General features: G+C 43.5%; 1 protein-coding gene across 2 annotated transcripts in view; it reads left to right on the top strand.

The window, feature by feature from the left end:
- PLEKHH2 (pleckstrin homology, MyTH4 and FERM domain containing H2) overlaps nucleotides 1-14988 on the top strand; it is a 144345-nt gene that overhangs the window by 104809 nt on the left and 24548 nt on the right. For both annotated transcript variants that reach the window (XM_044290007.1, XM_044290006.1), the window contains exons 12-19: nucleotides 1241-1377; nucleotides 3376-3486; nucleotides 6626-6712; nucleotides 7990-8148; nucleotides 8364-8444; nucleotides 9517-9696; nucleotides 10460-10568; nucleotides 11575-11687. In XM_044290007.1, coding sequence (XP_044145942.1) covers nucleotides 1241-1377; nucleotides 3376-3486; nucleotides 6626-6712; nucleotides 7990-8148; nucleotides 8364-8444; nucleotides 9517-9696; nucleotides 10460-10568; nucleotides 11575-11687 — 977 coding nt within the window. The remainder of the gene's footprint in view (nucleotides 1-1240; nucleotides 1378-3375; nucleotides 3487-6625; nucleotides 6713-7989; nucleotides 8149-8363; nucleotides 8445-9516; nucleotides 9697-10459; nucleotides 10569-11574; nucleotides 11688-14988) is intronic.

Genomic DNA, 14988 nt, shown 5'->3' with positions numbered 1-14988 from the left:
GATGAACTACAAACACCAATTTGCGGTACCCAGACACTCAGGAATTGTCGGAGCATGGGTCAAGGTAATTGGAGTTCTGTCGTAAGTTAGACAGGCAGAGGTCAGGACAGGAAGGCGTGGGCAAGTATACAAGTTGGGTCGATACCAAATAGAAAGGAAAACAAACAGCTTTGCAGGCTTCACGAACCAAAAGGACTTATTGCTTAGGCATTGAGTGATGGGGAGAGGGTCCTTAAAGGGGTTGTCCAGCCTAGGAGCCCACAACCCCAAACCAGCACCTAGATCTAAATACTTTTGTAATTGCATATAATTAAAAATTTAGCATAGCCATTGCGTTATTCAATAAAATGTATCTGTATAGCACCACCTGCTGTTAGTTTTTTTCTTATTTCTTTGTCCTGCTCACTGAGAAGGTCGCACATGCTCAGTTTCATCCTTCAACTGACTCCTGAGCTGTAATAGGGAGAAATATGGACACGCCCCCTTAGCTGCAGCAGAAAAGACACTCCCTTGAGCTTAGTTTAATATAAATCTAGCAGAGCAATAAATGTGGAGATCTCTGGACCCATATGAGGTACAGGGCTGGTTCTAGCTTTGTTAGAAAGAGGTCACCATGTACTATATGATGTCTGATTTCATTTTCTACATTCGTCATGGGATAACCCCTTTAAGCAGATGTGACCACTAAAGCCTGTTATTAGCAGCAGAGGTCAAGGGACCAATCAACTTTCTGGTCCTGTGTAGATCGGAAATGGCCGAGAATGGGGCAGCATCAGGGCCGCGGACAGGTGATTTTTTTTTTTATGGTGTATTGGGGTTGTCAGCCTTAAAGAAGCCTGAGACACTAGCTTAAGTTGGGGACGATTGGCATTCACCTAAGGAGGACAGGAGCTTCTGCATGCGCACAACTCATGGACCAGGCAATGGCATGCAGAAGAAGAGTGGCTTTGGCCAACTGGACAGGTGAGCCAGAAAAACAATACACATTTCATAAGCACATGACATAAGTTGGTCCTTGGAGGTCTAACCACTAGTAGTCCCTCCAGACCCACTGCTTGAATGAATCTGTGTTACAGCTCCCTGCGAGGACCTTCTCCATTTAGTATTTGGTGTGGGTTCCATCTCATCCTTCGGACCACCACTGATCAGCAAGTAATGGCATATCCTAGGAATATAACATAGCCTTCTTTAGTTGGTAAATGGTCTGAACACATAATGATATGATCATCTCTCTCCGCAGGCATCTCCTTTTCCTCCATGACGTCAGACAGCGACTATGCCATCCCTCCCGATGCTTATTCCATTGACAGCGAATTCTCAGAACCAGAACAGAAGCTTCCAAAAACCTGCTCCTCATCAAGTGACAATGGGAAAAATGTAAGTGGGCCGGAATACGCATCTCCTGCTTTTAATCATCATATTTTCCAGCAGATGTCGTTAATTATTAATGTCACTGAAATCAGATTGGGATAATCCAGAAAATTCTCATTGTTTTCATCTACAGTGCTGCCCATAATTATTCATACCCCAGGCAAATTTTGACTTAAAGTTACTTTTATTCAACCAGCAAGTAATTTTTTGACGGGAAATGACATAGGTGTCTCCCAAAAGATAACAAGACGATGTACAAGAGGCATTATTGTGGAAAAAAAACATTTCTCAGCTTTTATTTACATTTGAGCAAAGAAGATGTTCCGTACTGTGGAAAATCTAAGAGGACGTGGTCGGAAGCCAAAGGTGACACCTGTGCTGGCCAGGAGGATAGTTAGAGTGGTGAAAAAGAATCCAAGGATCACCACCAAGGCCATCCTGGTGAATCTGGGCTCTACTGGTGGCAATGTCTTAAGGCAGACAATCCAACGGACACTGCACACTGCTGGGTTCCACTTCACCAGTTAAGACACACAAAAGCTTGCTTGGCCTTTGCAAAAGCTCATATGGACAAAGAAGAAGACTTCTGGTTTTCTGTGTTATGGTCAGATGAAACAAAAATTTTATTGTTTGGTCACAATGATGTTTCCTTCATTTGGCGTAAAAAAGGAGAAGCCTTCAACCCAAAGAACACCATCCCCACTGTCAAACATGGTGATGGGAACCTAATGCTTTGGGGGTGTTTTTCAGCCAATAGACCAGGGAACCTAATCACAGTAAACGGCACCATGAAAAAAAAGCAATACATGAGGATCCTCAACGACAACATCAGGCAGTCTGCAGAGAAACTTGGCCTTGGGCACCAGTGGACATTTCAGCATGACAATGACCCAAAACACACAGCAAAAATGGTGAAGAAATGGTTAGCAGACAACAACATTAATGTTTTGGAGTGGCCCAGCCAGTGTCCATACTTGAATCCAATTGAGAATCTGTGGAGGGAGCTAAAGATCAGGGTGATGGCAAGAAGACCCTCCAACCTGAAAGATTTGGAGCTCATTGCTAAAGATGAATGGGCAAAAATACCTGTGGAGACATGCAAAAAGATGGTCTGCAATTATAGGAAGCGTTTGATTGCTGTAATAGCCAATAAAGGCTTTTCTATTGATTATTGAGAAGAGTATGAATAATTTTGGACTGGACACTTTTTGCTCAAATGTAAATGAAGGCTGAGAAGTGTTTTTTTTCCCACAATAATGCCTTTTGTACATCGTCTTATTATCTTTTGGAAGACACCTATGTAATTTCCCGTCAAAAAATTACTTGCTGGTTGAATAAAAGTGACTTTAAGTCAAAATTTGCCAGGGGTATAAATAATTATGGGCAGCACTGTATGTGGCATTACCATTCCTTTAATTTTCTGAATTAGCGTTATAATTGTGTGACAAGCTAATGGCAACCGAGATGGCTGCCATTATAGCGCCAACAGTGATTGATGTCTTGCTTTCATAAGAAGTTCCTTAATGTTAAACATGCCTAGACATAGGTTCGACCAGGGTCAGACTTATTTTGAGTTTGGTCCTGTAAGGAATTTTTCATAGTCTTTCCAGTTCTTGCAAAGTCACTATAGAGCCGCATCCTGGATAATTCAATCCTTGTCTACACCTTTTGTAAATTTATGTTATGGGACATTAGGAACACTTAAATAGGATCTTCCACCATAGACCTTTCTGCAGAACGTGGAAGAAATGTCTGATAGGCTGGGGTCCAACTCTGTGGTTCCCCAGAACCCGTACAGCCATGTGAGTTGGCCGCCACCACCATATTCAAGCACAGAGAAGTGGCTGAGAAGATCCGTTGATCTTGGTCTCCAGTCAGATCTAATGGGCCAATTCTACGTCCTACATAGCCGGAAAAGTTAGAGCTGATATGCCCTGTTGAAGTGCAAGATTATATTAAATTTATATTTAATTTATATTTAATTAAATGATATCTACGTTTTAGGAGCTATTAGAGAAATCTGGGTACTTGTTAAAAATGGGAGGAAAATTGAAAACATGGAAGAGAAGATGGTTTGTTCTTAAAGGTGGTGAACTGCTATACTACAAATCTCCAGTAAGTCACAAGCTTTAAAGTATTAGATTATTTCATATGTATTTTTTACCGCTTTTTTTTTCAGAATCTATTAAATCAGATTTAAGTTTCAGAATGACACCTGACACCCCCGACGATCAACTGTTCTGCAGTAGCTCCGGCGCCGAACTACACAGCTCTGTCTATTGCGCAACGGATAGAGCTGGTAACTGTTCCCATTCACTTCAATGGGAGCTGCAGTAACCAGCTGTGTCCACTACACAGTGAATGGTGCTGTTTAGTTCCAGCACAAAAGATAGTCCAAAACAACTGATCGGTGGGGGTGTGGGGTGTGGGACCCAGCCAGTCAGATATTGATCCTGGACAACCTTTTAAAACTAAGGGGGTAATTTATTAAGACCACCGTTTTAGACGCCGGTCTTAATAACCCCTCTGCTGGCGGTCGATCCTCCGAAGTTATGTTGGTCTAAATCTATGCCTGCTTCCTTGCTGGCATAGATTTAGAACATTTTCTACAGCTAACACAGGCATAGAAAATGATAAATGAGATGCTGGCCTGCCCCCTTCCGTAGACCTGGCTTATTGCGGCGTATATCTGATAATAAATGACCCCCTTAATGTCCTCTTTTTAACACCAAAATTCTGTGATGATTAATCTCATATTTATTGTGGTCGGAGCTTCATTCTTTTGATACAGAGTTCCAAATCGTCTGCATAGCCATAGAGTTAACATTTTACGCTGGTCTATGATATCCCTAGCACTGCCGGAGGATGCGCCTACTTGACGAAGAGGCACACCTCGCTGCATCCTCCGACAGTCCGTGCACCTAGACTGAGCTTCCGTAGGTTTTAATCTTCTTTTAAGCCAGAAAACTAGTGTAAAAAGAGATAAGGATTTTTGCCAACACAAGCGAAGCTACATTTTGGCACCCCCCCTCGCAGCCCTCCTGGCCCTGGTCCCGTCTGCAGCAGCTGGCTTCTCCTCTGTGTGGTCTTGGTATCTTCTCTCTGCTTCAGACAATTGCTGGTTTAAGGACCGTATTTTTCGCCCTCTTAAACACACCTAGGTTTTAGAGGAGGATAATAAGAAAAAAATATTTTCCATTACACCTCAGGTCAGACCAGCAATCAGACCCCCAATGTTAATCAGACCTCAGCTCAGAGCTTCAATCAGACCCCCAATGTTAATCAGACCTCAGATCAGACCCCCGTGTCAGACATCAGCCCCCATCCATCAGCCCCCCATGTCAGCCATCATGCCGCCATGTCAGCCATTAGCCTCCCATTAGCCCCCTATGTCAGCCATCAGCCCCCCATGTCAGCCATCAGCCCCCATCCATCATGCCCCCATCCATCATGCCCCCATGTCAGCCATCAGCCCCCCATGTCACATTTCTCCCCCTCCATGTCAAATCCCCCCCCTATGTCACATCAGCCCTCCATGTCACATTTCTCCCCCTCCATGTCACATTTTTCCACCCTCCCCCAGGGTGCACCCTAAGGCAGCCGCTTGGTCTGCCTTATGGTAGCACCGGCCCTGCCTGCCCTCATCACACCCCTTTCTAGGAAAGTGGCTGGGGCGGCATATAAGCACAGCTTGTGCCTAGATTTTGGACAGTGGGGTTTAAAAAGTCACAAACATGGGGTTTGCAACATTTTTATGCCAGAAAACTGGCCTAGGGGAAATTATAAATTTCTCCCACTGAGTTAAATATGCATCTACTATTCAGAAAGCTCATTGGCTCCCTCTAGTGGCAGCTGCAGACCGCCAAAATGTTATGTTTTAAACCTATGTCTATGGAAAGATTTGGGAGGTCTGAGTGCTATTAAGATTTAATTAGAAATTGAACTTTCATCCCGTTTACAGATGTGTCCATGCTTTACCTTGCCTTGAAACAAATTTAACACAATATTGCAACATTCTAGCAAAACAGACTGCAATGTACAGAACAACCACTGGGTGGCCACACATACTATATAGATACATAGAGCATAGACATCTTCTGACACAATATCCTGAAATAAGCTCTTTCACACTTGCGTTGTCCGGATCCGTCGTGTACGCCACGCAAGTGAACTGAAAGCATTTGAAGACGGATCCGTCTTCAAAATGCGTTCAGTGTTACTATGGCAGCCAGGACGCTATTAAAGTCCTGGTTGCCATAGTAGGAGCGGGGAGAGGGGGAGCAGTATAATTACCATCCGTGCGGCTCCCGGGGCGCTCCAGAATGACGTCAGAGCGCCCCATGCGCATGGATGACGTGCCATGCGATCACGTCATCCATGCACGTGGGGCGTCCTGACGTCACTCTGGAGCGCCCCGGGAGCCGCACGGACGGTAAGTATACTGCTCCCCCGCTCCCCACTACACTTTACCATGGCTGCCAGGACTTTAGCGTCCCGGCAGCCATGGTAACCATTCAGAAAAAGCTAAACGTCGGATCCGGCAATGCGCCGAAACAACGTTTAGCTTAAGGCCGGATTAATGCCTTTCAATGGGCATTAATTCCGGATCCGGCCTTGCGGCAAGTGTTCAGGATTTTTGGCCGGAGCAAAAAGCGCAGCATGCTGCGGTATTTTCTCCGGCCAAAAAACGTTCCGGTCCGGAACTGAAGACATCCTGATGCATCCTGAACGGATTTCTCTCCATTCAGAATGCATTAGGATAAAACTGATCAGGATTTTTCCGGCATAGAGCCCCGACGACGGAACTCTATGCCGGAAGAAAAGAACGCAAGTGTGAAAGAGCCCTTAGTTGTTGGTTATTTTGTGTAACACATCGGAGGATATGTTGAGCAAATGGTAAATGTCAAGATTAAAAGAAAAATATGTTTTTTAAGGGGGAGGCATGCATTTAAAGGTTGTATTCACATTACTTTTTGGTATTGTCTATGTTTTTTTTTATCTTTTCCTTCTCTTGGAAAAAATTACTGTATCAGAAAAATAGCATGCACTCTTAAGGCAGATGCGACCAGGGGACTCTGGGGACTCTTCAGTATATAGGTACATAATAGAATATTCTATGCTGTGGTGGAAAGCACTAAACTCTGAATCATAAGTGTGTGCATGAAGCTATGAACGTTTTATAAACAATCCTTAATATTTTACTTTTTTTCATCTCGTAAATCCAGCTCTGGGATAATTGTACTTCTCTCCACAGAGTGATGTAATACGAAAGCCCCAGGGTCAAATTGAATTAAATTCCTCCAGTCACATAGTGAGAGGTGACGGGAAGCAGACCGTGCAGGTAATGTAATAATCGTGGATAATGAATTAATTTTTATAGCTCTGGAATCTCCCTGTAGAGGGAATTCCTGTCAGGCAGTGCAAGCCACGTGATATTGTACATAGATGTATGGCTGTTTTCCACGCTTTTCTGACCCTTATTTGCTTCTCGGTTTGCTATCTACAACGTGTCAAAGTGAATATTTTTGCTTGGAAACTTTTTGTTACTGCGGTGGCTTGCAGCTGCTGCTGCTCTGCCTACCTGGTGGGTCCAGCCGCGGGGCTTGCTCCCTGTCTGCCGGTATGGTCTCCCCTGCTCTGCCAGTAGGGTGCACGCTCCTTTGGCTGCCATCTTCAGCTCTAATCTTCACTCGCCAATGGCTGGTAACCCTGGGGTATTTAAGGCACCTCCCACTGAAGGAAAGTGCCTGAGCTGTCTCTTCTGTTGTCTACCCGTGTACCTACCTCTGCCTGTTTACTGGATTCTGACCATCCACTCCCTGACCTCCGTATTTACCCTCAGCTGCTTGCCCTGACCTTGGACCGTTTACCGTTAAGCCCATAATCTGCCTGCCCTCTCGATGCCCTCTCAATGCCCTCACCGGTGTTTAGGACCCCCGTGGGTCAGCTTTCAATCACACAGAGACTATTCCAGGAGGTATTTCAAGTAGTACTAACATCCTCTTTGTAGTCCAGGACACATGAGTCCAGAGCTGCTTGCCTGTGATACGCTTTAGGCCTGAGAGTGGGGTAACAGTCGCAGATTGTGGCGCAAATAACCTTTGCGCCACAATCTGCACCAGAAATACGCCTAACATAGGCGTATTTCTGGATAGTAAATGACCCCCTATATTTCTATGAATTTAGATGTAGGGATAAATGAACATTGAGTGGAGGAAGAGAGCAGGGAAGCTACTGAGCATGTGAGTCGACCTCTGAATGCAGGAGAAGGTGGACCACAAGGATTAGCAGCAGGGGGCGCTACCAGAGAGGAAAATGTAATGTACATGAAAAAGTACAATATTTTTATTGCATGTGTATTTTAATAATACTTGATTTGTGATGCATTATTAATTGCACAGTAATATTTTCTTTGGGATAACCACTTTTAAAGGGCAGAGTTCCTAAATGTCAACATTTTATAGACATCTTGTACATGTCCCTGCTTGTAAAGTGCCAACTGTGCTGCTTGCCAAAATGTTTTATTCCCTTTTTCTGTTATAATCCAGTAGTTTTGGTAAGTTAACAAACAGAATACTCACCACCAAAGACTATATTTAATGCACCTTCCTTGTTTAGTTGGTGACAGAGAAGCGGACGTATTACCTGACAGCAGATTCTCCGAATATCCTGGATGAGTGGGTCAGAGTCTTGCAGAACGTCCTCCGCGTCCAGGCGGCCAGCGTGCTCTTCACGCAGCCTGACGTAAAGCCAACAGTAAAGGGGCTGCTAACAAAGGTACGATTCGTGAATGTACAACGTGAGAATACATGATGTGGCCATACAACTGTACCGGGACTGTTTGCCAGCCATGCCTGGCGCCGGACCTGCTGCTGCTAGTGATTGCAGAGGCTCCAGCCAGAAAGGGTTCGCCTGCCATGGAAGAATGTAAGATTTGGAAAAGATGCATTCGTATTAAAGAATGCCTTATTACTGTATTATTATATTTTCAGGTCAAACATGGATATTCTAAAAGAGTTTGGGGTACACTGGTGGGAAAGACATTATATTACTTCCGCAGTCAGGAGGAGAAGGTAAGCTGATTTATATAGTGGTCGAGAAGAGTAAGCTTTCATTGAAGCACGTGCAATACATGTGCGATTGTCGATTCAGGGAGATGAGCAAAAATTGCAATACTGTGAGAGTTTGTGTTTTTATTCTTTAATGGGATCCCTATGCTTTATATATAATATGATAACTGTATTCTGCTGGTTGATACGATTATGGTGATACCAAATTATTATAGTTTTTTTACTTTTGCATTATAGAATCACCATATACTAACATCCGTAACATTTTTATTTTTCTATCAATTTATCTGTGTGAGGGTTTATTTTTTTCAAGACGGACTGTAGTTTTTATTGTCACCATTTTGGGGTACATGACTTCTTGATTGCTGTTTCTTTCTTTTTTGGGGGAGGAGAGCTGACAAAAACAGCAACTCATAAAAAAATGTTTAAGGCGTTCACTGCGCAGGATAAGTAAAAATCAGGACGTAGTGATACCAATTATGTCTAGTCTATTCATTTATTTTTTACCTATTATAAATGAGTGGATATGGGAAAAAGGGGATTTTTTTACTTGAAATTTTTATTTTTTAAAGGGGTTGTCCGAGTTATGAAAAAAATATATATAGCACTGAAAATCTGATGGGCAGCAATATATAACTAAGCTAAGCTCTATGGCCCTGGTTGACGTGCGATAGAATAAGGCAGTGGCCTGAAAGAAATGGCGCCCTTTCTTTCAGGCCACTGCCTTATTCTATCGCACTCCAACCAGGGCCATAGAGCCCCATACCACTGAAGCAATCTGCAACCCACTGTGGGTACTTCAACGCTACGCCTTTTCTTCTATCCATGTGGCTCAACCAGTTATGCTGAAGAAGGCTATATGCCGAAAAACGTTTTTTGGACTGGAAACCGCTCTTTGAAATAAAGCATTTACCTAAATAGCAAAGTGGAGTACAGGAGTCTGAATTTTTATTATTACTTGGTCTGGGAACCATCTCCTGTTGCCCACACACTCAATCAATTGGAGTACCATCCAACCTTACATCATTATAAATCTTTGATGATATTGTTTTTGTCTTTTACTTTTTTCATGTAGTTTCCCCTGGGACAGATTAAGCTCTGGGAAGCAAAAGTAGAGGAAGTAGATCGGTCCTGTGACTCTGATGAGGACTACGAAACCAGTGGACGCAGTCTGTTATCCACACATTACACCATCGTCATCCACCCCAAAGAACAGGATCCCACATATATACTCATTGGATCCAAACACGAAAAAGTAAGTATGACTCTCGGGAACATTGTGGAGATAACTAGACGCTGTCCTGTGATTGATAGGATTATCCGGAAACAGGGAATGTGTTTACCAGTGGATAGATATAGGATAGCTATTAAATACTGGAGATAGATAATAGATAGAGAGATACATAGATATTACAGACAAAGACCTCATTGTGCATGGCTGAAACATTGCAGGAAAGGGTAACTAAAGGGAGTCCACTTCTCTTACCACTTATTTTATTAGATAGATAGATAGATAGATAGATAGATAGATAGATAGATAGATAGATAGTAAATGGATAGTAGATAGATAGATAGATAGATATGAGGTAGATAGATAGATAGTAAATGGATAGTAGATAGATAGATAGATAGATAGATATGAGGTAGATAGATAGATAGTAAATGGATAGTAGATAGATAGATAGATAGATAGATATGAGGTAGATAGATAGATAGTAAATGGATAGTAGATAGATAGATAGATATGAGGTAGATAGATAGGAGGTAGATAGATAGATAGGTAGATAGGTGGATGGATGGATAGATGAATAGATAGTAAATAGATAGATAGATAGATAGGTGGATGGATGGATGGATGGATAGATTCAGACACTAGTGATTATGTCCACCTCTTTGGTATTGTGTTATACATTTTATGATGGACATCAGTGACTAGGAATATTTTCCTATATTTTTCATGTATTTGCATCATTTAGACATGCAGTATATAGAACACTAATATTGCGGGTGTTTTCTAGGATACGTGGCATTACCATTTAACCATGGCAGCCGGAGTGACAGGAGCCACTGTGGGGACGGAGTTTGAGCAGTTGGTTTGCAAACTATTGAGCCTGGATGGAGAATCATGTAAGTAATGTGATTTACCAAATTACAGGAGGCTCCTTGGTTTCAAATCCTCATCTTTTGGCCAAAGTGGAGAGCAGTGACAAAGAGCGCCTCTCACTCTGGAGGACCCGTCCTGTCCTGTGTTATACAGACAGCAGATGTATATTACAGATCACTATGTAATTCTTCATCTCTCCAGTGGTGGCGTTGTAGGGAACCTGAACACTTACTGCCAGGTTTTCCCAAAGATTAGTCAGTCACTCAGGATGCCAACAGGGGGCACTTATTGTTAAAGGGGTTGTCTCACCATCAAGTAGCATTTATCATGTAGAGAGAAAGTTACTACAAGGCACTTCCTAATGTACTGTGATTCTCCATATTGTCTCCTTTGCTGGTATGATTCATTTTCCCATAAGATTATACACTGCTCACTTCCATGGTTACGACCACCCTGCAATCCATCAGTGGTGGTCGTGCTTGCACACTATAGAAAAAATTGCCGGCCTCTCTGGTGGCCGGGACCGTGGGAGTGCTTTTTCCTATGGTGTGCAAGCACGGCCATCGCTGCTGGATCAGATTGGCCGGAGTTCAACCCCTGGCATCCCTGCCTATGAGCTGGTTGAAGAAGCCTCCTAGCAGCTTACGAAGCACAGTGCTGTCCACTGTATAGTGGCAGTGCTTGGTATTGCAGGTCAGGCCGATTCACTTGAATAAGACTGAGCCAAACTAGGCCGTGTGATGAACGTGATATCAATGGCCTAGCCCTAGGAAGAGACTGTGGTGCACATGGAGCCCCGTGGTCTCTTCAAGCTGCTGATTGGGGGGTGTTGGGAGTGGACCCTGACTGATTTGATATTAATGACCTCACCCTAGGAAAAGTCATCAATATTAAACACCTAGAAAATCCCTTTAAATGACCCTTTTACTAAGTAGGAATTGTCTGGAGCAGAGAACCCCTTTAATTTGTAGCGTGGCATTGAAATTGAACAAATGCTATAGCGTTAACATTTTTTTAATTATTATTTAGGCACACAAGTGTGGAGACATCCGACTCTGTGCCACAGCAAGGAAGCCATAACCTCACCGCTTACCACTTTACCGTCAGAGGCGTTACAGACAGAAGCCATCAAATTATTTAAGGTAAAAAAGGAAAACTGGCTTAGTTACCCATAGCAACCAATCAGATTCCACCTTTCATTTTCCAAAGGAGATGTGAAAAATGAAAGATGGAATCTGATTGGTTGCTATGGGCAACTAAGCCAGTTCTACTTTACACCAGTTTTGATTAATCTCTGCCATGGTGTAGAGCACCAGTTCATAATTCCCTAATGTCTGGTTATGATATCAGTAACATGGGGGTCCTGGGTTTGATTCCAAGGATAATATCTGCATGGAGTTGGTAGGTTCTTCCCGTGTCAACATGGGCCATGTTTCCAACCAGACTCCAAAAATGTAATTATCTCTAGTCCCAATGTGTGTGTAATTGTGTAAGGGAAATTAGACTAGGGAGCCCCACTGAGGAGAGGGATTGATGCGAGCGCCCGTGGAGCATCTATTCTTATGACTCTCTGTTGCGCCAATTGTTTATTATTCCTACTAGAAGTTTATAAATGATTTTCCAGAAGTCTGCAAAAAAAAAGTCCAGCTGGGTGTTACCAGTTGGGGGGGGGGGGGGGTTCTGTCCGCAGTCTGACACCATCCAATCAGTGCTGCAAGTGGCACACTGTGCAGGACACACCCCAAACTGGTACCACCCAGATGGACCTTTATTGTAGACTGCTGAAAATTCATTCATAAATCTCGTACTAATAATAGAGGAATGGCACAACATAGAGTCCTAGGAAATGATGCTTCAGAATTCTTATTACATGGGGAATGCAAGTAGTTACTAAGGCTACTTTGAAACATGTATCAACAATCCTGTATAGTTCCCAGGATCCAGCATAGCCGGATAGTCGGACCCCTTTGACTATAATGGGATGCGGCCGGGATCCGGACGCTTCCCGGCATATCAGCTGGGATTCGGCCGGACAAAAATTCCTGCACGTAATGGTTTTTGGTCCAATCGAATCCCGGCATATATGCCATGGAATGTCCATATCGCCTCTGCATTCAATTATAGTCAGTGGAGTCCGGCGGGTGGTTCATGCTCTAGGGGCCCTCCTGCTACGGCTGTGTACAGATCAGCACCCTAGTGAAGTTAGGAAAGCACCGCATGTCATCTAGCTGCTGACTACGGGTGCTCATTGGTGCTGATGACCTGAACGAGTTCCCTCTGTCACCGCTATATCCTCTATTAGGGCACATCCTGGTGGGATACAGTGCATATGTTGAGTTTTTATACAGTTATATATTTTATCATCTTTTAATTAAATTTGAATTTTTACCAACATTATGTCTACAGAATGTAATATTGGACGGTTATAATTATTTTAAAAATATTTCAGAGTTAGTTTTTTTCCTCCAATTTGAACAGGAAATTTTGACAAAAATAACAAAAATATGTTCCTGTTACTTTTGGCCCAACTTTATGAAATGTCTTCTGTCGTTAAAGCAAATAACAGCTTTTAATATTTCAACCACTTTCAAATGCTGCTGTAGAGTTTTCTGTAAAGGCGTGGGCCACGCGGGTAACATGAGAGCCGCAGACTCTTATGTCATCGGCCCTGCACACCTACAGTGGAAATATGCTGCAGAGCAAACACGAGGAGCAACCAGCTGCAGAAAATCACCCGCACGGACGGAGGGAAGGGCTCGGCGGCATCCTGGGAGGTGGAGGGATAAGAAATACCTGCACCTCATCCCCTAATCTGTGCCTGGTGGAGGCTGACACCGGGAAGACATAAGTAGATTCACTTCTCATTGACCCATAGTGTTTGGAATCCACATAATAAGTAGCGCACGCTCTGCCCCCCGCCAAAATCTGGAAATAAGGACTTTTTAAGACATGCAGGATTATTTATTATGACAGGAACATGATTCTACCCTTCCGACCTTGGCAAACCTTTCAAATACATCATCCTATTTCTGTGAGAAATTTGGAAAACTCTAACATTTGACTTCTGTTCACTTTACATTACATTACATTGCATTTGGGTCAAGTTTATTTTTATTTTTATTACGGCTCATGGACATATCTGTGACAGGCCAGCTCAGTAACACATGCATATCCGACAGGGGAACGCCCAGATCTTATAGGGCCTCATAGTAAAGCTTGGCATGGGTCCTTTCCCCCAGTGAGATTTCTGCCAAATGTAAGTTTTTTTTTTTTATTAGGTGGAAGACATTTTTTAATAAAAAAATTCACACTCCCAAATTTACCCAATTTCTATGAAGGAAAACGTGGAAAAGGGAGTTGTTAGATAGAAAAAAAGAAAGGGGGTGGGGGGCGCCAGGAGGAATAAAGATGCAAAAATAACAGACCTGAAAAAAAGATTTGGGGGGTACTATCGCTCCTTAGGGAGAGAGCGCTTTAATCAGCATGAGGAGACTTATAGGCCATACATGGTCCTCTAATTCTGGGAAGAAAGGCGCTCTCTCCCTAAGGAGAGATAATACCCTCCAAATCCTGACCCAGTTAAGCCAGTACTCTCTGCTCTGCACTGATGAGGGGCAATCACCCCGAAACAGCTGTCTGCAGATGAGGTGCTGGCTTAGTTAATATCCGAGTCATGTCTCAAGGCTTGTTAAAGGGTCAAACATTGACTTTTAGAATAGCTGCCTTACATCTGGTGGCATCAGAGGCGGAGCTTGTTAAGAGCTCATTTGCATCCCTTTCTTCTCTGAAATAAAGATGGTGCCAGCTCAAGGATGCCATAGCAGCCGGGTTTCTGCTTAACGCCGATCGCAGACATTTAGGCTAGGTCTACACGACGACATTTGTTGCGCGACATTTTGTTGCACTAATGTCGCGCAACAATTTTTATAATGGCAGTCTATGGTGTCGCACTGCAACATGCGACATGTTGCGACTGCGACGCGACAGTCGCAGAAAAATCCATCTTGAATGGATTTTCTGCGACTGTCGCGTCGCAGTCGCAGCATGTCGCACGTTGCAGTGCGACCCCATAGACTGCCATTATAAAAATTGTCGCGCGACATTGGTGCAACAAAATGTCGCGCGACAAATGTCGTCGTGTAGACCTAGCCTTAACCCTTCAGATGCAATGGTCAATTGTGACCACGATACCTGAGGTAGCTTTCCCTGGAAGCACTGCTCTCCTGTGGCTCTCCCGGGTGGATATCGAGGGAGCTATTGCAACGGCCTTGGTCTCTGAAGAAACCCATGCTATTACAGCTGTAGTTGTTATGGAGGCCTGCAAGTGACAGGGCGCCATGAGAACATAGGGAATCTGCAATACAGTGCAATTATTATTAATTGCAGTGTAAGGCAGAAATTATCTGCCCCCTGGTTAAACAAAATAAAAAAAAGTTATATATA

The sequence above is a fragment of the Bufo gargarizans genome, chromosome 4, assembly GCF_014858855.1.
Source record: "Bufo gargarizans isolate SCDJY-AF-19 chromosome 4, ASM1485885v1, whole genome shotgun sequence".
In the NCBI taxonomy this organism is placed as follows: domain Eukaryota; kingdom Metazoa; phylum Chordata; class Amphibia; order Anura; family Bufonidae; genus Bufo; species Bufo gargarizans.
This window is presented reverse-complemented; position numbering and strand designations above follow the sequence as displayed.